The sequence below is a fragment of the Erythrolamprus reginae genome, unplaced genomic scaffold (genome assembly GCF_031021105.1).
Source record: "Erythrolamprus reginae isolate rEryReg1 unplaced genomic scaffold, rEryReg1.hap1 H_43, whole genome shotgun sequence".
NCBI classification, from domain to species: domain Eukaryota; kingdom Metazoa; phylum Chordata; class Lepidosauria; order Squamata; family Dipsadidae; genus Erythrolamprus; species Erythrolamprus reginae.
In genome coordinates this window covers 73,896-98,330 of record NW_027248499.1, presented here as the reverse complement: position 1 = coordinate 98,330, position 24,435 = coordinate 73,896, and the positions used below count along the sequence as shown (strand labels likewise).

General features: G+C 48.3%; 1 protein-coding gene across 1 annotated transcript in view; it reads right to left on the bottom strand.

The window, feature by feature from the left end:
- LOC139155673 (ryanodine receptor 1-like) overlaps nt 1–24,435 on the bottom strand; it is a 141,681-nt gene that overhangs the window by 77,973 nt on the left and 39,273 nt on the right. The window contains exons 22-38 of the mRNA XM_070730915.1: nt 23,852–23,955; nt 23,665–23,748; nt 16,206–16,365; nt 15,367–15,514; nt 14,279–14,481; nt 14,000–14,174; nt 12,833–13,041; nt 11,448–11,830; nt 10,280–10,412; nt 9,007–9,167; nt 8,550–8,715; nt 7,041–7,127; nt 6,097–6,323; nt 4,032–4,965; nt 2,638–2,838; nt 1,656–1,767; nt 440–589 (exon numbers count right to left, since the gene is read on the bottom strand). Of these exons, the coding sequence (XP_070587016.1) occupies nt 440–589; nt 1,656–1,767; nt 2,638–2,838; nt 4,032–4,965; nt 6,097–6,323; nt 7,041–7,127; nt 8,550–8,715; nt 9,007–9,167; nt 10,280–10,412; nt 11,448–11,830; nt 12,833–13,041; nt 14,000–14,174; nt 14,279–14,481; nt 15,367–15,514; nt 16,206–16,365; nt 23,665–23,748; nt 23,852–23,955 (3,637 nt within the window). The remainder of the gene's footprint in view (nt 1–439; nt 590–1,655; nt 1,768–2,637; nt 2,839–4,031; nt 4,966–6,096; nt 6,324–7,040; nt 7,128–8,549; nt 8,716–9,006; nt 9,168–10,279; nt 10,413–11,447; nt 11,831–12,832; nt 13,042–13,999; nt 14,175–14,278; nt 14,482–15,366; nt 15,515–16,205; nt 16,366–23,664; nt 23,749–23,851; nt 23,956–24,435) is intronic.

Below are 24,435 nucleotides of genomic sequence, written 5' to 3'. Positions count from 1 at the left end.
ATTCAAAACTGGTCTTCGCCAACCTGCCTCCATGACTGTTAATGCTCTCTTGTTAGAACTTTGACCACACAGGTCTGGGTAAGATATGAACTGGATCTCACAATGCTCAGAAAGGCCCTGGGTTCCCTCAAAACCGATTGATATTAACGAAGGACTTAATTAGACATTAATGGATTTATCTGGATGACGAAATTAGAAAGGAGGGAATCAGGGGTGTGTGATGATAACTGAAATTAAATAGATGGGATTTAAGAATGTATAATTTGGTTATATAAGATTTACTAATCCAAAACTATTTTATTGTAATGAAATAGAAGGTATATTGCTTTTTGTATTTTATGATGTGGAGGAAAAAAGTAAAAATTACTCTGAAAAAAAACCCGATTGATGGGTTGGCTACATCATTTCTCTTTCCCCTCCACCGCTTGGAGATACCTACTGGGTTTCGGTTCCTCTTCTGGAGGTTGTTCCTCTTGCTCTTCTTCTTTCTTCTTCCGTAGGTTCACCACCTTCTCCACCAAATTCATCAACCGCCGGTGGAAGGGAGTATCTTCCTCCTCCTGTTCCTCCTCCCCCTCACTTTGGATTCCTGTAGATAAAAGATGTTGAGCTGCTAAATTCGAAAATCAACAACAGGGGACACTGGAGGCAGGGTGAAGGGAAATCCTACTCTGTCTGAATGCCCAGGAAAAATGATTAAGGTAGGATGAATGAGATCATTATGGAAACTAAGATGAAACTACAACCAAGGGGTTTTATGTACCATTGATTCCATATTGGGATGTCCAGCCTTGGCTACTTTAAGATCAGTGGACTTCAACTCCCAGAACTCCAACCTTAACCACTTTAAGACCCGTGGACTTCAACTACCGGAATTCCAACCTGAACCACATTAAGACCCATGGACTTTTCAACTCCCAGAATTCCAACCTTAACCACATTAAGACCCATGGACTTCAACTCCCAGAATTCCAACCTTAACTATTTAAAACCCATGGACTTCAACTCCCAGAATTCCAGGCTTAACCACATTCAGACCCATGGACTTCAACTCCCAGAATTCCAGGCTTAACCACTTTAAGACCCATGGACTTCAACTCCCAGAATTCCAGCCTTAACCACATTCAGACCCATGGACTTCAACTCCCAGAATTCCAGGCTTAACCACTTTAAGACCCATGGACTTCAACTCCCAGAATTCCAGCCTTAACCACTTTAAGACCCATGGACTTCAACTCCCAGAATTCCAGGCTTAACCACATTCAGACCCATGGACTTCAACTCCCAGAATTCCAGGCTTAACCACTTTAAGACCCATGGACTTCAACTCCCAGAATTCCAGCCTTAACCACTTTAAGACCCATGGACTTCAACTCCCAGAATTCCAGGCTTAACCACATTCAGACCCATGGACTGCAACTCCCAGAACTCCAGCCTTAACTACTTTAAGACCTGTGGGCCTCAATTCCAGCCTTAACCACTTTAATACTCGAAGGCTTCAACTCCCTAAATTCCCCAGCCATCCAAGCTTTTCTGAATGAGCTCATTCCCAATTTTCCTCTAGTTCGAAGTGGTCCAGAATTGTGTCCCAAACTCTTCCATAGCCTTCTCTACTTTGAGTTGATATGTGTCCCTCAAAGCTTCCAGGGTCTTACCACAATGGGCTAGTAGATCAGTATGAAATTCCAACAATTCATCTCGGATCTCTTCAGGTACCGGGCAATCCTCAAGATCGGCACCGTTCTTAAAGTGCAGCAGCATGTTGATCTGTTATGAGAAGAACATTCTTGTTTTGAAGATGCAAATTCCATATTTTTGGGAGCTGCCTTAGGAGACACCTTGAAACTTCAGCTGAGGCCAAACACAGCAACTGTGGCATTCCCACAGGATCCCATTACTACAGGAGTTGCATGAACTATGGATTTACGGTTGCTATGGCAATCATGTGGTCCTTAAGCCAATCCGGCTTCTCCCACAAACTTTGCTTGTTGGAAGCCGGTTGGGAAGGCCACCAATGGTGATCACATGACCCTGGGACACTGCAACAATCATAGGTCTAAATCTAACTCTAAATCTTAAACCTAAATGTAAATCTAACTATATCTAAATTTAAATCTAAATCTAAATGTAAATCAAACTCTATATCTAAATCTAAATCTAACATCTAAATGTAAATCTAACTAAATTTAAATCTTAGATCTAAATGCAAATCTAAATGTAAATCTCACACTATCTAAATCTAACTCTAAATCTTAAATGTAAATGTAAATCAAATTATATTTAAATCTAACTCTAAGTGTAAATCTCTCTAAATCTTAAATCTAAATGTAAATTAACACTATATCTAAATCTAAAATCTAAATCTTAAATCTACAGTATATGTAAATCTAACTTTATCTAACTCTAAACCCAAATCCTAAATATAAACCCTAAACTGGAATTCCCCAAGTGCATTTAGTAGCAAGATATCCAACCGTCCTGGATTTCAAACAACGATTTACTAGCCCTTCCCAGAGTTTCAAACTCCTGAACCCGACATTGCCGACATGCATAACACCTTTGTACGTTCTACCCGAGTGGTTCTCCCCTCCCTTTTAGCTTTGGCTCCTCCCCACTCCCGGGAGCCCCGCCCAATACCTGCTCCTGGGGAGGAGAGCGGAATTCGCGGGTGCGCCTGGCGGTCTCTGCAGCGGACATGGTGAAGGCCTGCATCAAGGTGGAGTAGCGCTGCCGTTGGTTGGTCTGCAGGCTGTCCATGTAGCGCTCCGAAAAGGCAATGATGGCTTCCACGCGGTGCTGCAGCTCGCGGTCCCAGAAAAACTGCAACAGGTTGCACATCTGGAGGAGGAGGAAGAGGAGGGAAAGAGATGGGCAGACAGAAGATGGAGGCAGCTGCCAGAGTTAACTAATTCTCGTTCCAATTTTTCAGTATTAGCTACACATAGTTCTTAACTCTCTATCCAATCACAAAACTTCCCCCTAGTCTTGTAATAATCAGAGTCTTGGGTTGGGAATGTTGATGATCCAGAGATGCCTCCAGATGGAAACCTATCTTAACAGAATAACAAAGTTGGAAGGGACCTTGGAGGTCTTCTAGAGCAGAGGTCCCCAACCTTTTTAGCACCAGGGACCGGCTTTAAGTTAGACGAGTTTTCTACGGCCCGGTGGGGGGGGGGGGGGGGGGCTTTGGTCATATGGGGGTGGGGTTATGGAGGGGTGGAGCTTAGTGACGCCCTCGCCCGTTCCCTCAGGAGCGATGAGTGGGACGTCTTCTTCTCCTCGCTCGCTCCCCTCATAACCATCCCTCCAGCGTCGAGGGGGCTTCTGAGGCTGAAGGGAAGCGCCGGAATGCCCTTCCCGGGTTTAGATTGCTTGCCGTTGGGGGAAACGGAGGAGGCGGCGGTTCTTTTCTCCTCGCTCCAGAAACTAGGCGATCGCGCCCCACCGCCGCCGCCTCCTCCGTTTCCCCCAACGGCAAGCAATCTAAATGCGGGAAGGGCATTCCGGCTCTTCCCTTCAGCCTCAGAAGCCCCCTCGACGCTGGAGGGATGGCGTAGCTACGAACGGGCATCCCCCCGCGAGCGGGGCTGCTGGTTATGAGGGGAGCGAGCGAGGAGAAGAAGACGGGAAAAGGTCTCCGGGTGGCCCCGCTTGGCTCCGTCTCCCTCCACGCAGGATGGGCTTTGGGTCTCCGACGCCGCGGACCGGCTGGAAAACCCCAACGGCCCGGTCCCGGTCCGCGGACCGGCGGTTGGGGACCTCTGTTCTAGAGCAGTGTTTCCCAACCTTGGAAAATTGGAGATATCTGGACTTCAACTCCCAGAATTCTGAAAGTTGAAGTCCAAATATCTTCAAGTTGCCAAGGTTGGGAAACACTGTTCTAGAGGTCCAAGGTCCTGTCCAACTCTTGTTAGTTTGTTATTCCTTTCTGAGATGATAGATGTAGGTTTTTTGTTCTTCAAGCACTTGAAGGGTGCTGCTGGAGGAACTGAAGGAAACCAAGAGAAATCTCCACAACCTCCTTCTTTTACCTGCAACTTGACTGATTCTGGGAGCTTCATTTGCAGTAGGCCTTCTTCCAACCCTTCCTTGTCCTCTTTGGGTTCGGCTTCCCCAGCCTCAATGGCCTTCAGCTCCTTCTTTTCTCCTTCTTCGGCTTCTTCCTTCTGCTCCTCTCCAGCCTCTTTCTCCTCTTCCTCCTCCTCTTCCTCTCCTGCTTCTTCCTCCTCCTCCTCTTCCTCCTCCCCATAGCCCTGGTCTTCTCCTTCCCCTGCCGCCTCCTCAGCGCCCACCGGAACTTCCTCCTCCTCTTTGGATTCCCCAAAGACGTTGGGGTCGATCATCTTGAGGATGTGGCGCACGTCTTCGTCCTCAAACACGCCCATGATGAGGAGGGTGCAGACCAACTTCAGGACCGGCACGAACTGGAACTCCACACTGCCCCCTACAGGGTCCCGGGTGTGTTGCCCTCCGTCTTGGACAGCCTCCGTCAGCATGTTGATGGCCTTCACCTTCAGCGCCTCCAACGGGATGGAAGGGCTCAGCTGGTAGAGCTCAGAGCTGGTGCTGACAAAACAGGTGTCGGAGAAGTGGAGCGGGGGGCGCAGGCAGGTGCTCATGCCCACCCCGGGCAGCCCCGGTTTCTTCATGCTATCCGGGAAGAGCGTGATGGTCTTGGTCTCGTCCGTCATGGGGACAATGAACTCACTGTTCATCATGAGGCGGGAACGCTTGGCCGACTCCAGGTGCATGCTGATGAGGAGGTCGTAGTAGCCACTACGCAGCAGACCCGGGAGATGGTTGCTCTCGATGGTGTAGAGCAACTGCGACTCGTCCACGTGGCTACACAAGGCGTGGGCCACCCGGTTGTTGCCCAAGGCGCACACGGCACAGTACAACTTCAGGGTATGGGAGTGGAAAGTCAATAGGTCTTGGCGCTCGGACAATTCCAGAACGTCTATACACCTGAAAGAAGGACGGGGAGGGGAAAGTTTGAGAGTTAAACAGGAGGGGAATCCCAGGTTTGGTCCCGTCTTAGAACAGGGGAAGGGAACGTTGGCTCCTCTATGACTTGTGGACTTCAGCTCCCAGAATTCCTACCATGATTGGCTCAGGAATGGTGAGAGTTGGAGTCCACAAGTCATAGAAGAGCCAACGTTCCCTATCCCGGTCTTAGAAAGTGGAACCATTTGCTAATTTTGTAAGCTCCTTAAAACCCACCTCTGCCGTCAGGCATGGGGGAACTGAGATATTCTTTCCCCCTAGGCTTTACAATTTATGCATGGTATGTTTGTTTGTATGTATGTTTGGTTTTACAAATAAGGGTTTTTTTAACTGCTTTAGTATTGGATTTTCATGCTGTTTTGTACTACTGTTGCTAGCCGCCCCGAGTCTAGGGAGAGGGGCGGCATACAAATCCAATAAATAAATAAATAAGTAAATAAATAATTGGCAAATAATTTCTATCTCCTAATGTTCAGCAACTCCATTCATCAATAGATGCCTCCCTTTGCTAAATTAGGCAAGCAGACGAAAGCCTAAATATTAAATATCTTCAGAGGATAGGGTTTTTTTTTAACATAATTGTAGTTGCTCTTTCTTTGTCAGAACCAAGAATTGTACATGGAATAGTTTCTGTATTGTTGTTTTCCTCCAGACAGAATCTTGCCAGACTAAAGCAAATATCAGCATAACTGTTAAATCTACCCTGTGAATTGCTCTCTATGATGTACGTAATATTGGAAGGTATATGTTTAATCTGTATTTGTGAAGGTAGAGAAGAATTTAAAAACTTTTTTGGGGAAAAAATAACGTTCCACGGAGCTTAAGGAGAAGTCAGATTAATGCCTCTTGCAGCTGCGTAAAGACTCAAGGCTAGTTCCCTGCTTGACTCCTCCCTCTGTGCCTGGCTGAGAGTTTCCCAACTTCATTCCATCACACTCGTCTGAGTGACAGAATCATAGACTCAGCCGATAGTCTTCTTTTACCTTGGGTCCCTGCAGATTTCAACTCCCAGAATCCCCCATCCAGGTCGAGTTGGAAAACACCCTGGATCCTGTTTCTCGGAAGTGAAATGGAAGACTGCTAGGTTCTCACCGGTTTTCCTCTGGGATATGAAGGGCCATCATTATGTTTGGTTCCAGGCATTCAACCATCCAGCCATGGCGGTCACTAAAGCGAGCAACGTCCACCCGTAGAAAGTCATTGGGCATACGGCTCCAGGTCATGGGCGCCAGCATTTGAATGGCAAGGCGAGGTGGGCACTGGGGCTCCGGGTTTTTCCGCTCGCTCCGGAACATGGCAGCTGATATCGGCATAATGTTCTGTCCCACAAGAAGTTGGAAAAGAAAAAGGGAAATGGTGCGTTAACTAATCTGCGCATAATACACTGCTCAAAAAAATAAAGGGAACACTCAAATAACACATCCGAGATCTGAATGAATGAAATACAGTGGGACCTCTACCTAAGAACGCCTCTAATTACGAACTTTTCTAGATAAGAACCGAGTGTTCAAGATTTTTTTGCCTCTTCTCAAGAACCATTTTCCACTTACAAATCCAAGCCTCCGAAACTGTAACCGGCAAAGGCAGATGGAGAAGCCTCTGTGGGGCCTCTCTAGGAATCTCCTGGGAGGAAACAGGGCCTCAACCCTCCCTGTGGTTTCCCCAATCGCACACATTATTTGCTTTTACATTGATTCCTATGGGAAAAATTGCTTCTTCTTACAAACTTTTCTACTTAAGAACCTAGTCACGGAACGAATTAAGTTCGTAAGTAGAGGCACCACTGTATTCTCATTGAATACTTTGTTCTGTACAAAGTTGAATGTGCTGACAACAAAATGAAATTGCTTGTCAATCAGTGTTGCTTGCTAAGTGGACAGTTTGATTTCACAGAAGTTTGATTTACTTGGAGTTATATTCTGTTATTTAAGTATATTTCCAACCCAACCTGATACAAGGGAATTCTTGCATTATTCCGGGAGCGATATTTTTTTTTTTTTAATGTTCCAACGTGCAACTGCAGGGATGGGCCTTACCTTCAGTTTCCCCAGTTCAAACTGGACAACATTCTGGTTTGTTGGGAGAGCGACAATGGCAGGAAACAGTTTTGTGTTGGGCTCCACCTGAGATGGACCAGTTGTGGGAGAAGAGAAGAAGCCAAAAGAAAAGAAAACAAGGTTTCATTTGATTAGGAAAGATTTCCCGCAACTGTAAATATCTAAGGATAAAAATGACACCTTTTGATTAGAATACTGAAATAGAGCAGCGTCTTACAATGTAGATCGGGGTCTCCAAACTTGACTACTTATGGACTTCAACTCCCAGAATTCACCAGCCAGCCTTAGTGAATTCATAATTCACACAGGCTGGAATTGCCTATTCCTGTCTCCCAATGGTCATTTTCCATATTTTTAAAAACACCCATCTGAATATCATCTGGACTGGATTATTATTAAACCACCATGAGTCCTTCGGGATTGGGCGGCATAAAAGTCGAATAAAATAAATAAAATAATAAATTATTATTTTTAAAAATACCCATCTGAATATCATATGGATTGCATTATTGTTATATTATTTGCAAATTGTTGGCAGGGCATACATGAATTTATCCCGATTGGTTATCCTGGATTCCTTTCCTAAAAGCTTCAATTTGTGGTGGACCTGACATCTATATCTTCTGCAGCCAAGGAAAGGACTATCAAGAGCCCTACTCATCCAACTCAGGAGTGACAAACTCCATTTCATTGAGGGCTGAATCAGGGTTGTGTTTGACTTCAGGAGAGCGGAGGGCGTGGACAAGGAAGGTCTGGCAGCACTCGTGTTGGGGGGGCACTTTTGGCGGCCCGAGCGTTCTGGCAGCGAAAACAAGCTCCCGAGCTCTGTTTTTGGCTGCAATGGCCTCCTGCAACCTTCTGCCAGCAAAAATGGTGCTTGGAAATGCCGCCCATGGGCCTCACGAGCTCTGCTTTCAGCTGCAATGGCCTCCTGCAACTTCATGCAGCCCTCCCAAGGTCTGTTTTCACTGGCAGAAGCACCGCAAGCCGATTCTTTGCTGTTTTCCAGGGCGGCCCTGCAAGCCACATCTAAACACCCTGCGGACCAGATCCAGCCCCTGGGCCTTGAGTTTGACACCCCTGATAGAACTCCTCTGAGACAAGGCTCTCCTGATCTCGTCTAAACACTTCCTTGATTGCTTATCCGTCCATCCCAAAATCTCCCTAAATGTCCAAACTGGTCCCACCCTGCTGGCCTTCTGAAAGGCTACAAAGACCTGTCTTTGCCGGCAGTATTGGGGCCATCTTTCATGGCCAAATTGTACGGAATGATATCTATCTTTTGGTTGGATTGCTGAGTTGTGGGTTTTAACTGGGATTATTGTTTTAATTTCTACTTGACTTATTGCTCTGTACTTTTTTATATTATTGTAAGCCGCCCTTAGTCCTTTGGGATTGGGCGGCATAGAAGTCAATCAATCAATCAATCAATCAATCAATCAATCAATCAATCAATCTCCTGTCTGAACGTATCCTGAATCCGCTTACCTGGAAGAAAGTGTTGACTTCTTTCCCGTTGGCTGTGAAAGTCATGAGCCCCGTGGCCAAATCAACCAGGCAACCGATCACCAGGTCCACTGTGCTAACTCGGGTCTGCTGGGTACTGCTGACAAACTCCCCTCCCCAAACCATGTAGCAGTTGCTTCTTTTGATACTGTTGAAATGAGGGATAATGGAGTTAGCAATAGCACTTACAGGGTGCGTTCCAAAAGTAATGCAATTTTAAAAAAAAGAAATTTATTGAACAGATTTCAATAAGAGAGAGGGTGGGAGAGAGTGCTGGCGCCCTCTTATGGTGAACCAGCCAAAGTCCTTAAAGGTATATTGCATCTATAAAGGTACAAACTACAATTGGTAGTTTACATACATGACAACCCCAAATACTGGTGAGTACCATGTACTAACATGATCCGTAATGCCCAGCAGAGGTCTGGATAACGCTTACCTGTCGTGGATGTTTCCTTTGTCGTCACCCATGGTGACTGTGACATTGCGCACCTTCGTGAGGTCGAAGTTCATGTCGTGCTGGTGGTAATCGGGGGTCACCCAGCCTACCCAGACAGTAGTGGGCTCTTGGCCTGCAAATATCCGGACCGAGTAGTAATACTGTTAGGTTGGAAAGAGAAAGGTGCAAAGGGTAAACAATATGGCATGGGACGTTGAGTTCCTCAAACATTACTAATAGTCCAGCAAAAGTATTCTGTAAATCACTCATGGACAAGAGATTATCACAAGAACATGCTACTTTGACCTCCATCTAACATTTCCATTCTGGAGTACCAGAAATGCTGTAGTGGAATGTAATCTGGATTCCCAGGACGGAGGGGCTGCATTTCAGAGGAGTAAGAGACAACAAAGTTAAGATAGGTTGGTAGGGAGGAAGTAAGTTAAGACGGCTTCTCTCCAGAAGTTCTCAGAAGCTGTCAAAGTTTTGACGGATAGACGAAGAACAACTTAGAACTGCTTAGAAGTAACTTACATCAATCATGCCAAACTAAAGCAATTATTTGCACCTTTAAATAGACTCTGAGTACTTCTAGGAAGGAGGTATCTTCACCCTCTCAACCAAACTATCTTAACTTTGTTGTCTCTTTCTCCTCTGGAATGCAGCACCTCTCGTCTGGGAATTCAGACTATGTTCCACCACAGTGCATTCCCAAAAAAATTTGGAAAATGTCAAGTAGCGGTCAGCAGTATTGTTAGGACTCTGTCCATAATGCTTGGGTTGGCAATATATTGGCTGCAGGTGTTGTAGACTGCCACAAGAGGGAGGTAGAGTTCATAGTTTATTTCACAGAGTCACCCTCTCCGTTTCTCTTTATCCGGCTACTCACTGTTAAGGGCTACTCACTGGTAGGTTTGCTCTGCAATTCTCTGCATGTTCTGTACTGTAGTTATGTATTACAGCTAAAATGTGTTCAGGTTTGATATCTTTGTTTACTGATTATGACAACTGGTAAGAAAGACTATGTACTTGGTAATATTTGGATTGTTATTCTGACTTATTATTATATGTATGATTTTAGACTGTTTATCTCAATATGTTATTTCTCAAAGTAAACTTTAATTCAAGTTAGTATATCTGTGTGTGGCTGAGTAGTTATTCACAACTCAATCTAAACGTTTCTGTGTGTGCACAACCTTGGTAAACAAGGATTACTCTGCTCGTACATTAACAAGTATTGTACTCAGTCGCTAGATATCCAAGTTCCTGTTACCGTTGTGGTGTTCATGATGATTTCCGGGTCATCCCGGTCATCGGGAACTACTTCCTCTTCAAGCCGATGTACTGTGGGAACTACAGGAGCCGGAGTAATGAGGGTGGTGGCTTTCTTGGCTTTGAACAAGAAGCTGGAGAAGATAAATAAGGAGGATATGATCAGAAAGGACAATAGATCTTTCATCTAAGATGACCCACTTGATTTTCTCCAGCGCGCACTTCTTGGAAATGAACCCTGTTCAACTCTGTCGGAACTAGTCCAGAACCAATCATTAAGTGTCGTACCACATGATTCTTGACAAATGTATATTTTATTTTATGTACGCTGAGAGCATATGCACCAAGACAAATTCCTTGTGTGTCCAATCACACTTGGCCAATAAAAATTCTATTCTATTCTATTCCAAGAATGATTCTTCTACCACTTGAATATCTAAATATCATTTTCATTAAACTGAATGCACTTGGAATACTGCATTCAGTTTTGGTCGCCGCGATGCAAAAAGGATATTAAGACTCAAGAAAAAGTGCAGAGAAGAGCGACAAAGATGTTTAGGGGACTGGAGGCTAAAACATATGAAGAATGGTTACAAGAACTGGACATGGCAATTTAATGAAAAGAAGGACCAGGGGAAATATGATAGCAGTGTTCCAGGGGCTGCCACAAAGAAGAAGGAGTCAAACTATTCTCCACAGCACCTGAGGGTAGAACAAGAAGCAATGGGTGGAAACTAAACAAGGAGCGAAGCAACTTAGAACTAAGGAGAAATTTCATGACAGTCAGAACAATTAGTCAGTGGAACAGAAGTTGCCTCCAGAAGCTGTGAATGCTCCAACTTTGGAAGTTTTTAAGAAGATGTTGGATAACCATCTGTCTGAAGAAATGTAGGGTTTCCTGCCTAAACAGGGGGTTGGACTAGAAGACCTCCAAGGTCCCTTCCAACTCTGTTGTTGTTGTTGTTGTTGTTGTTGTTTTATTTATTAATTGGATTTGTATGCTGCATTCCCCATCATCATAATAATGATGATGATGATGATGATGATAATAATAATAATAATAATAATAATAATAATAATAATAATAATAATTCCTTTTGAACCCAATCATCTCCCCACTAGGAGATTTCCTGATCTCCTGTTAAGTTTTCCACAGAGTTCTTTCTTACCCTCTTTTGGCTTTGCTCTTTTCGTTGGAGGCGTCCTTCTCGTTCTCTGCTTTGGGGGCCTCTTTGGGCAACTCCTTGTGGGCGGCTGGCGAACCCGGGCCTTGTTTCTCCTTCTCAGCTTCCTCGGCTTCCTTGCGGCTGGCGGTTTTCTTCAACTGCTCAAACTCGGAATCCAGGTCTACGTCCTTGACCTCGTCTTCAGGGATGGTGAGCGCGTGAGTCAGCGGAGTGGTACCAGCTGGGACCTTGAACTTCTCGTGGAACTCCACCGGCATACTGAGGCGCAGGAAGAGGAGTTCCACCACGGCGTTCTGGGAGCTGAACGTCCGGTGCGTCAGCTTTAGACACGGCGGGTTGTCCACAGTGCCGTCAATCCGTGACACCTGCCCACGGAGGACCAAAGCAGAAGGTTACAGCAGCAGCGGGCAGGTTTCTCCCCAAACTCATCCTGACCTTCCATTGCTGTTTTTTCAAAGTATTATGGAGACCTCCACTTTAGAGTCCTCCAGACCTTACAAACAAATATTCATTAGTAGAAAGATACCATATTTTTCGGAGTGTAAGACACACCCTTTTTCCTCCCTAAAAGAGGCTGATATAAGAGTGTGTCTTATACTGAATGTAGCTTTTTTTCCAGCCCTGACTAGCTGCTAACGATCTTCCCAGCTCTTATCTTGCAGGCTCCTTCATTGTTTCTCTCTGCAAAGAGTGTTTTCCGAGCCCTAAGTCTTTGCAGGGTTTGTTTCACTGCTCCAACTTGCTCCGAATACATTTCTTTCTAGCCCTAACCAGGTTCCCAGCCTCTTACCAGCTTGCAAGTTCTTTCATTGTTACTCTCTGCAAAGAATGTTTTCCAAACCCTAAGTCTTTGCAGGGTTTTTTCCATCGCTCTACTTGCTCCGAATGTTTCTTTGCAGGTGCTAATGATGTTCTCAGCTCTTACCCGCTTGCAAACTCTTTCATTGTTACTCCCTCCAAATAAAGTTTTTTTAAAGCCCCAGCCAGGGGATAAAATAATGTGATGAAGCTGACCAGACTAAGGATGCTAGCCAGATGAACACCTGGTAAGCAGAGTCTTCGGAGAGGGGCGGCATATAAATCTAATAAATTATTATTATTATTATTATTATTATTATTATTATTATTATTATTATTTTCCTATTTTCCTCCCCCCAAATTAAAGTGTGTCTTATACTCCAGTGTACCTTATACTCCAAAAAATATGGTATGCGTGCCCCCTCTTGCTCATAAACACTTCCCACTTCAGAATGTCCTCTTGCTGCCATGGTTGCTTCTCAAATATGGAGCTCTCCTTGTCAACATTTGAATCCCAATGCACACCTTCCGCAGGTGACCCCTCCCAAGGCTCCACCCCTTCAACTGACCTCGTAGTGAGGGTGCTCATCGGGCACGGGGGAAAACTGAGGCAGGCTTTTGCTGAACCACATGGTGACTTCCCGCTTCGTGTTGATGGCAAAGGGCTCGTAACCTTCTTGGAGGCCACAGATGGTGAAATAGCGAAGGCTGCTGACATCCTGACCCAAGTTGAGCCGTCCCACCTGAGACAGGCCCAAGCTGCACACTGGGATGAAGCCTGTAAAAAAGATGGGGAGAAAAAACAACGAAGTTGGGTTCCCGACAATGAATAAGTAAATGTTCAGCCTCCACCAGTGTCAGACAGGAAGGCTATGCAGAGTGGTAAGGACAGTGGAAATGATTATTTTTGCTGTCCTTACCACTCTGTGGAGGAATATTTACCATTGGCTTTCCACCAGTTGTGCTAAGCGGGGAAATATTTTGTGTTGGCTTTCCACATAAGAACCTAAGAAGAGCCATGCTGAATCGGGCCAAAGCCCATCGAGTCCAGCATTCTGTGTCCCACAGTGGCCCATCAATTGTCCACCGGGATCTTGAGCAGAATGGGAAGGCAAAACCCTCCCTTTCCCCTGACCCCTAACAAATGGGAATCCTGCCTGCCTCAACCAACATAGAGGCGGCACTTTCAATAACCGTTTCAATAACCTATCTATCTATCATCTATCCATCCATCCATTCATCTCTATCTGTCACCTGTCTGTTTGTCTCTCCATCCATATCTGTCTATCTATCATAAGAACCTAAGAACCTAAGAAGAGCCATGCTGAATCAGGCCAAAGCCCATTGAGTCCAGCATTCTGTGTCCCACAGTGGCCCATCAATTGTCCATGGGGACATTTATTCTATTCTATTCTTTTATGTACCCTGAGATCATGTGCACCAAATTCCTCGTGTGTCCAATCACACTTGGCCAATAAAGAATTGTATTGTATTGTATTGTATTGTATTGTATTGTATTCTTTCTTTTATGTACCCTGAGATCATATGCACCAAAGACAAATTTCTTGTATGTCCAACCACACTTGGCCAACAAAGAATTCCCTTCTTCTCTTCTCCTTTCCTCTCCTCCTCTCTTCTCCTCTCTTCTCCTCTCCTCTTCATGTGCCATTGTGTACACAGGGTAATGACAATAAAGGCTTGTTCAGCCTCTGAGGTTTGAGCATACTCTTACTTACCGTTTTCGGTCTCTATTTCTTTGAAGGCCAGCTCTGACCCCGAGTCACTAATCAGCATCTCCCCGTTCAGCGTAAACATGATGTGGTTGTCGATCAGGTCAATCATGCATCCGACCACATCTCCCGGCAGCCACGGGCGACCAAAAGGCTCGCTCCCCACGTGCCAGCGCTGGCCCTGCGGGACCGAGACAAACGGAAGGGATGCTTCAGGGGAAGGCAACAAAGAGAAGAAGGCAAGGGCTGGCCCAGGATGAAGAGGAGGAGGCAGCCCAGACTCACCCGATGCCCGTTGAAGACGTAGGCGAGGTCATCGGCTCCCAGCTCCACGTCAGGACGCACGTCCGGGCGGGCCCAACCCACCCGCATCTCGCCAGTGGTGACGGCTTCAAACTCAAAGTACCACTTGCCCGTCTTCACCGCGTAGAACTCCTCAGCGCGGAAAATGCGGACTTTTTCCAGCCGTCCTTTGGTCAGTTCTTGAGCTGTTCAGGGACCAAGAAGCGGAGAAACATAGAAGACTGACGGCAGAAAAAGACCTCCTGGTCCATCTCGTCTGCCCTTATACTATTTCCTGCATTTTATCTTAGGATGGATATATGTTTATCCCAGGCATGTTTAAACTCAGTCATTGTGGATTTACCAACCACGTCTGCTGGAAGTTTGTTCCAAGAATCTATTTCTCTTTCAGTAAAATAATATTTTCTTACGCTGCTTCTGATCATTCCCCCAATTAACCTCAGATTGTGTCCCCTTGTTCTTGGGTTCACTTTCCTATTAAAAACACTTCCTTCCTGGACCTTATTTAGCCCTTTTAACATATTTAAATGTTTCGATCATGTCCCCCCCCCCTTTCCCTTCTGTCCTCCAGACTATACAGATTGAGTTCATGAAGTCTTTCCTGATACGTTTTATGCTTAAGGCCTTCCACCATTTTTGTAGCCCATCTTTGGACCCGTTCAATTTTATCAGTATCTTTTTTGTAGGTGAGGTCTCCAGAAATGAACACAGTATATCTTCCAATATCTGAGGTGCTGCCGCAGAGAGGAAGGGGGTCAAGCTATTTTCAAAGCACCGAAAGGCCAGACAAGGGACAATGATTGGAAACTGATCAAGGAGAGATTCAACCTGGAAATAAGGAGGAATTTTCTGACAGTGAGAACAATCAACCCATGGAATAGAAGTTGCCTTTGGAAGTTGTGGGAGCTTCATCACTGGGAGCTTTCCAGAAGAGGCCATCGGTCAGAAATGGGGCAGGGTCTCCTGCTTGGGAGGGGGGTTGGACTAGATGACCTACAAGGTCCCTTCCAACTCTGCTAATCTGAGGTTAAGAAGTAGAAACCAGAGGCTGAAGAATGGAAGACACTCACAGGCTTCCTGATCTGGGGGTTCAATGTTGTATCCGTAGCCAAGGAGGGTTCGCACTGCTTCCCGCAAGCTGTCCCGGTTTGTCTTCTTGGTCCTCTCGTCAAGGAGGTGGTAGGGCACCAGACGGGGGTTACGCTTGTTTTTGATGTCCTACAAGCCCAAGAAGAACATACGGGTCTATGAACACAAAGCAGTTTAAACAAAACACATCACAAAGCCAAATGTGCCTTACTAAAAAGCTGGTAGTAGTGGAGGAGATGACCTGGAATCTTGAGCTACACCACCAGATGCCACCATTGTGGTTCCTCATCCCATAGCGTGCCTCCCTTGGCTCCCTTTTCCTTCTAGATTGGGGCTTTCAACCATAAATCCATAGCAGGGGTATCAAATGCAATTTAATTGGAGGCCACGTCAGGGTTGTGTTGACCTCGGAGGGACTGGGGGGGGTCAGGGGGGCATGGCCACCTCAATGTCAATCATGTTGGGGACACCTGTGGCAGCCAGAGCGCTCTGCCAGTGAAAACAGGCACCCAAGCTTCATTTTTGGCTGTGACGGCTTCCTGCAATCCCCTGCCAGCGAAAACAGGTTCCCGAGCTCCATTTTCGCTGGCAGAGGGATACAGGAGGCCGTGGTAGCCGAAAATGGAGCTTGGGGCCCTGTTTTTGCTGGCAGAAGTCACCGGGATCCAGTCCTCCACTATTTCCAGGTTGGCCCCATGGGTCGGATCCGGTCCCCGGGCCTTGACTTTGATACCCTGGTCCAGGGGCGGATTGCCATTACTGCCGCTACACAGGTTGGGGACCTCTGTCCTAGAAAACCCTTTCCTCGGGAGACCCCCACCTGTACGACGCTGTACGTCCATCCCTGTTGAACGCGATCCCGTGCCCAGACGTTGTGTCCGTTCTCAGCCAGCCTGTCCACCAGCGTGTTCTGGGCCGGAGTGAGCTTGATGTGGTTGAGATCCAAGGGTGCTGGTTTGTAGCCATTGGACATCATGTACCTGCAAAGGAGGAAACCAGATGGGACACTTAGGAGACTAGAGGTCAGGGATGGCGAACCTTTTGGGCACTGAGTACCCAAACTGGAACGCACATGCCGGAACCTTGGAAACCCAAAGACCAGATGGCCGGAGCTCATACGCATGCTGGCCATCTGGCAGCTGGTCTTCGCGCATGCTATTTACGGGACAATCTCTTGCCGCATCCCTCTCAGAGACCTATAATAGCACACAGAGTTGGCCTCCTCCAGGTCCCATCGACTAAGCAATGCAGATTGATGGGGCCGCGGAAGAGGGTCTTCTCCACTGCATCTGGAAGGAGAGTCCAACATGGGTAATGTACCAATCTTATTGGTAGAGACTGAGTTATAATTAGCATAATAATAGCTACCGCCCCCTTACTGCTCCCATGAGCCCCAGTTTTAAAAACTCAGTCTAAGTGTAGAGACATGCTGAGTTTTGCTGAAAGAAATGTTTAATAAATGTTAATAAATTGTTTTCTTTGACTGTTTTTAACCCTGTTCTTTGTCTTTCAGGATGGAAAGGAAGATCGAGAAGAACAGAAGGAAGGGGTTCTAGCCCTCCGCGGGCAGCACCCCCTACGATACTCCTTAGGGGTCGTGTATTCCCTCCGTGGGAACACCCCAGAGAGGAGCAACCCGCCCCAAGGTCCCTGACCTCCGTGGCCAGACCAGGGCGGCGATCCGAAGGTGGGGGGGTCCGCCCCCCCCACTGGAAGATTCGAAGGCGCTAATAGAGAGCGGATCCGCGCCTCTCAGCTGTTCGGCGGCCGCCGAACAAGCCGCAGCAGCCGCAGAAGGTCGCAGAGGCAAGGACTCCGCTGGCGAGGTCCGTGGACCGGCGAGAACGGGCGGAGACCCGCGCCGCGCCTCTCAGCTGTTCAGCGGCTTCTGGACAGCCGCCAGGCAAGCCGCCGCCGCAGCCGCCGGCATAGAAGCCGCGGAGCCGGCCGAGAATGCCAAATGGGGAGCGGAATACCCAGCAAGGCAAGGATGGCCATTAGACTGGGAGCGGCTAACAGCGGCAGCCCCCCCCCCCCCGGAATAAAAAGCCGCGAACGGCGTGGGGGCCGCCATGTTGGTTGCTGCTTGCACAACCCGAATGGCGCCAAACGGAAGTATTTCCGGCAGCTGGTGAGCGCGAGTAGGTCTCTGAGCCTCAGTGCGCATGCGTAGTTGAGCTACAGGACGGCAGCCATTATTTTTGCTGACTAACGAGGCAGTAAGGCTTGGAAAAATACCGGAGACTCCTGGAAATTGCAGAGAGTGAATAACCATGGAGGAGCAATCGGGAATTGAAAAAACAACCTCCCCAGCATTGCCAAAAGACAAGCCGAAAGGGAAAAGTAAGGAGAAGTCAAAGACTTCACATTCCCCTGCCTCAGCCTCATCCCTTAAAGAGGCGGAAAAGCGAATTAAAGCCCTAGAGAGGAAACTAGAGGCAGCCCTACAAGCCTCTCCCTCAACTACACCACTGGGCCAGAGTCAAGTTTCGCCTCCTGCCCCCTTAACCCCTCTATCTACCTTTGGGTTACCTGGGGCTAGGCATGAAGGAGACTGGTCACCAGACAGACAATCCTTCACTGGGCCAAGCACATTGCCTCAAGTCATGCCCTCACCAGGCCCTTCATGGCACATGCCTGGGTCAGCAGACTACCCTAGAAGGAGTGCCCAGGGCCCCTCTGCCACGTTCACGCCCACAGCGGCGGGACTGAGGACACAGGCAAGCACATGGCAGGATATGCCGCCCGACTTGCAGGACATGATTGCAACTGTTTACTCCCAGGGCATAGCGACTGGAGCTCACCAATATGGCCAACAGCGTCCACAAGCAACAACAGGACATGTCTGGACAGCACCGCCCCCCTCGGGCTTGGGGTCCTTTTCAGAAGAACAGTTCACTGGAGAGGACAGCGATAGAGAGCATGACCTCTCAGAGGACGAAAGAGGACCAGAACCGGAACAACCGCAACCAGCAGGCCTGTTTAAGCCTACACTGTTCAGAACCCTCTTATTTAAGGCTAAACAGGTAATGAACCTGTCTGGTACAACTAAAACAACAGAGGAGGCAGACACGACACCAGATGCCTTGCTTCAGGAGCCTCAACCCGAGTCAGAGCATTTTCCAGCATCTAACATTTTCCTGCAGGGAGCCAAGCGCCCCTGGCAATACCCAGCTGCAGCTCAGGGCCCATCGAACCTAGAACGCAAATTCTACACGTTCGATGACGAAGTGGAAAAACTCCTTGAATTTCCACCCATTGACCAGCCAGTCGTGACATTGGTATCCAGTGCCCTGGTGCCCTCAGAAACAGGGGAAAGCCTAAAACCGGAGGACCGGAAGGCGGAAATACTCATAAAAAAGGCACACCAGATGTCGAGCTGGGGATTCAGAGCAGCAGCCGCGGCATCCTTCATCAATAGAGCCTCTCTCCGATGGCTACAAGAGATGCAATCCCGACTAGGGCCAGAGGACGGCAGGTTACGTCAGGACTTGGCCAAGCTGCGAGCTGCAGCGGAATTTTCCGCAGATGCCACCCTACATGCAGCTAAGTTTTCTGGCAGGGCTATGGCTACCAATATCGCAGCACGCCGGCTACTGTGGCTTCGACACTGGCCTGCGGATTTGAAATCCAAGTGGCGGTTGGCGTCAGCCCCTTTCCAGGGATCTATGCTATTTGGGGATATATTGGACAAGGTCCTCATTGAGGACAAGGACAAGAGAAAGGTCCTACCCAGAACCGGCAGGCGCCAGGACCGGAGGCCAACACCATTTACGAGGCGCCAGAACCCCCGTTGGGATAACCCCACAGGGGCAGGACAGAGTCACAGACCGTACTCGCAAGGTCAGTTCTCCCAGACTTTCAGGAGCGACCGAGGCTCGTTCCAAGACAGATCCAGGGGATATCAGAATTCAAGGCGGCCCTTTCGGGGGAACAACCAGAGAGGTTTCCGCCGCTCTAAGTGACTCTGCCAAACACCTACCAATCGGGGGGAAGCTCCAACACTTCAGCGCTTCCTGGCACAATTCGTCTTCAGACCTATGGGTTCTGGCTACGGTGTCGGGAGGACTTCGCCTGGAGTTCGTGGGACAACCCCCCAACCGGTTCATACACTGCCCGAGGATTCGGGAACCACAAAAGAAACTACAACTACGGAAGGAGATCATGCATTTACTGGAAATACAGGCCATAGAACCGGTACCGACTCAGGAAGAGGGCAAAGGGTTCTATTCAAGGATCTTCATCGTACCCAAGTCCTCAGGGGGTTGCAGGTTAATCCTCAACCTGAAACAACTAAACATCTTTATAAAGTACCGGAGATTTCACATGCACTCTCTACAAACTATCTTGGCCTCAATCAGATCACAAGACCTGTTAACGTCAATCGACCTGAAAGAGGCATACCTGCATGTGCCTATACACCCTTCGCACCGGAAGTACCTCCGCTTCTGCTCAGAAGGAACTCACTACCAGTACAAGGCCATGCCATTCGGCCTTTCGTCAGCTCCACGGACCTTTACCAAACTCCTGGATGCTTTGACAGCCCACCTGCGCTCTCAATCCATCAGACTGATGGCGTACCTGGACGATATCATTATCCTATCCAGGTCACCAACGCAGGCGGGGCAAGACTTGATCCAAACCATGCAGACATTAGAAAAGCATGGCTTCACCATCAATATGGAGAAGAGTCAATTGACTCCCAGAACCAGACTCTTACACCTAGGAGCGATCATAGACACTTCGTCAAGCTCCGTCTCACTCTCCCCGGAGAGAATACTAAATATTCAACGTTTAGTAGCCAGCCTCAGTCAACACAGGCAGGCGCCAATGTCCCTATTATCAAAGGTGTTGGGGACACTAGTATCGGCTATAGGAATCGTGCCCTGGGCCAGGCACCACATTCGAGACTTACAGTGGCTTTTGCTACCAGCACAAAGAGCCAAGGTGAGCCACTCACACCAACGAATCCGCATACCGCGAAACGTCAGAAAGTCCTTGAGATGGTGGACATCACCGGCGGTACTGAAGGGTTCCCCCTTTCAGATACAAGACAGGATGATTCTTACGACAGACGCAAGCCTTTATGGGTGGGGAGCTCACATCGGCCCCCACATGGCGCAGGGCACATGGTCTGTAGAGGACTTAACACCTATAAACATAAACTTTCTCGAACTCAGAGCGGTTTTTCTAGCTCTTCAGACTTTCCTCTCTGTGGTCAGAGACAAACACATACTAGTGCTTACAGACAATGTGGCGACCAGGGCCCACCTGAACCACCAAGGGGGCACGAGGTCGCGTCGCCTCATGGAAGAGACGGCAGATCTATTCGATTGGGCCGAACTTCACCTAGCATCCTTGTCTGCGGAGCACATTGCCGGGACCGACAACACCCAGGCCGACTGGCTCAGCAGGACTACGCTAGATCCATCAGAGTGGAGGCTGGACCCAGCGATTTTCCAACAGATGTCGCGCAGGTTTGGGACTCCATCTGTAGACCTGTTCGCCACTCACCGGAATACGCAGACCCAGAGGTTCTATTCACGTTTTCCGGAACCAGGGACAGAAGGGGTCAACGCCTTACTGTCGACTTGGCCGACAGGACTGCTATACGCCTTTCCCCCAGTAAATCTGATACCAAGAGTGATAGAGAAAATCCTACAAGAAAAGGCAGAGGTCCTGATGGTGGCGCCACACTGGCCTCGCCGACCGTGGTTCGCCGACCTGATGGCTCTGTCAGTAACACCACCATGGAGGGTGCCGGACAACATCATCTCCCTCAGCCAGGGGAACCTTCAACACCCGGATCCCCAGTGGCTACAACTAACCGTCTGGCACTTGAAAGGCACAGATTAAAGCATCAACATCTGCCGGAGAAGGTCATCGACACAATTCAAGCTGCTCGACGCCCCTCCACTTCCAGGATATATCAAGCCACGTGGGCGGCCTTTTGCACATTCTGTGGCAAGGAGGGCAAGAACCCCAGGGAGGCATCGGTGATTACGGTGCTGGAGTTCCTGCAGGCAGGAATGGACCGGGGACTAGCTCCTAACACGTTGAGGAGACAGGTAGCAGCACTCTTGACTATGATTCAGACTCCGGAGTCTCGTTCGCTAGCCCATCACACGTGGGTGAGAGACTTTATACGTGGAGCCTCAAACTCACATGCACCACCCATACGGAGGTTTCCTTCATGGGACCTCTCGCTGGTGCTTAAGGCCTTGACAAAACCACCTTTTGAGCCCTTAAGATCAATCCCACTTCGGCTCCTTTCATTGAAGACAGCCTTCCTTGTAGCGGTCACCTCTGCACGCAGAGTGTCGGAGATGTCAGCCCTCTCAGTGAGATCAGATTTATGCATCTTTTACCCGGATAGAGTGGTGCTTCGTTTAGACCCGACATTCATTCCAAAGGTGAACACCTTGTTTCACAGGAAGCAGGAACTAATTTTACCGGATTTCTGTGCACATGGAAACCATCCATCAGAGTTAAGTTGGCATAAGGTCGACGTTAGACGGGCCTTAAAGATTTATATCCGGAGGACGGAACAGTTCAGGAAGTCTGAAACATTGTTTATTTCATTTTCGGAACACAGAATGGGACTGGGACTATCTTCTAAATCGATAAGTCGTTGGTTAAAGGACTGCATCCTGGAAGCTTACAGAGCGGGAGGACACGAACCCCCGAGGGGCCTAACAGCCCATTCAACCAGGAGTGCGGCCACATCGGCGGCCTGGACGACACAGGCCTCGATAGAAGATATTTGCAGAGCTGCCACATGGGCAGCGCCTTCAACATTCATTAAGCACTACAAGTTGGACTCATTTGCGTCCGCTGAAGCAGCGTTTGGTAGACGGGTGCTACAGAAAGTGTGTGCATCTCCAACGTCCCAGTCAAGACCTTCTCCCTCCCATGGGCAGTAAATCTTTGGTATATCCCATGTTGGACTCTCCTTCCAGATGCAGTGGAGAAGACCCGTTGTACCTACCTGAACGGTCTTCTCGATGCACTGGAAGGAGAGTCCAAACCCACCCGACTAGTTGAAGTTCAGAGACGTCGGAGATGGGAAGTTGAAGTTAGTTATATTAATAAAAGTTGGTTATCCTCTTACATTGTTTTTCGTTTTTAAAACTGGGGCTCATGGGAGCAGTAAGGGGGCGGTAGCTATTATTATGCTAATTATAACTCAGTCTCTACCAATAAGATTGGTACATTACCCATGTTGGACTCTCCTTCCAGTGCATCGAGAAGACCGTTCAGGTAGGTACAACGGGTCTTCTCTGTTGCTGCCCTGGCTCTAAGGAACAAGCTCCCCCCCAAAGTCTGTACTGCTCCCACCCTACTGGCTTTCCATAGGGCCACGAAGACCTGACTTTGCCAGCAAGCCTGGGGCCCATGAAGTAACAACTTTCATGGCCAAATTGTGTGAATGCTACGTATCTACCCTGATTATTTAATTTATTATGAGTTTGAATCTGGGTTTTATTGTTAGATTGTATATTTGACTTCTTTTTAATTGGGTTTTTTTTTTGTATTTTATATTGTTGTGAGCCGCCCTGAGTCCTTTGGGATTGGACGGTATCGAAGGAAGGAAGGAAGGAAGGAAGGAAGGAGGGAAGAAAATTAAGAAAGAAAGAAAGAAAGAAAGAAAGAAAGAAAGAAATGCCAGAGCGCCAGAAACTCAAAGATCACTCGCATGGTCTTCGAGTTTCTGGCAAGTACCAAGATGGCTGGCATGCATGCGGGTGCCAAAAACCAGAAGAGCAGCTGGCATCTGTGCGCGTGCCCATAGGGAGGTTTATGTGCCACCTCTGCCACACATGCCATAGGTTCGCCATCATGGCTACAGCCAGCCTCTATACGAAGGGTGTCAAACACAAGGCCTGGGGGTCAGATCCGGCCCATGGTATGCTTAGATCCTGGAAACAGGGGACCGTGCCGTGGTGCCTCCTCCAGTGAAAATGGAGCCCAGTGGGCATGTCCAGCCCACCCAAGCTCTATTTTCACTGGCAGAGGCCTGCAGGAGGCCAATGCGGCTGAAAACAGGAGCCGATTTCTATTGGCACAGAGTGCTTGGACTACCAAAGGCACCCCCGACATGAGTGACGTTTGATCTCAGGCTGGGGTGGGTGTGGCTGTCATGGCCACGCCCACTACACCCATCCCGGCCACGCCCACCCCATCCTCGAGGTCAAACGCAACCCTGATGGGGCGCTCAATGAAATCCAGTTTGACACCCCTGCTCTACACACTCAACCCACGGAAGCCAAACCGGTTACGTTTTAGGCAGCTTGGTTTTCTTCAGGTTCTCTTCGGCTTTCTCGTCCGCCATCCCCACGTGGCAGCCCAGGGCAAGCAAGGTCCTAGAAAGCAAGAGGTCGGATTGCAATTATTCTGGGCGGGTGGGGAGGCGCTAAGCCACACCCGCTCTTCTCACTTGGGTAGCAAAGACGGCCCATCACTCACTTGAGGGTCTCTCCTGACATCTGAAGGTTGTAATTGCGCTCCGGCTCAGGAAGGCTGTGGAAATCCAACAAACAAGGGTGCAGGTGTTTGTTGTCATCCCGGACCTGAGATTTAAGCAAGGGTGGATCAGTGGATCTTTGTTACAATTGTATTTAGGAGGCAAAAAGAGATCTGACGTCACCCAGGCTACGATCCCTATTCCACCAATGATGGGAATGAAAAAGTTTGCATCCCTTGTGCGATATCATTGCAAGGCGTAGAGGTTGGGGAAGAACTTGTCCCAGCTCTGGAGTCCAGGGAAGGTTCCGATGGATGCTCTGCGTCCGAAGCAGAGAGAGAGCCAGGGCTGTCTGACAGTTCCCAGCCGCCAGAGAGGCAGCTGCCTTCAGAAACTGAGATAAGTAGGGAGGAAGAACAGCTGGGGCCTGTTCCAGGTGGGCGTATGCACAGAGAGGAGAGGAGAACAACTGAGGACAAGGGGTTAACTTGTGAAGCTACTACAGTTGACTATAGCCTGGACCTTTTGGTGTGCGAATGCCATAAATTCTAAAGAAGGTTGTTGCTTTTTCAGGACAAGAAGTCTG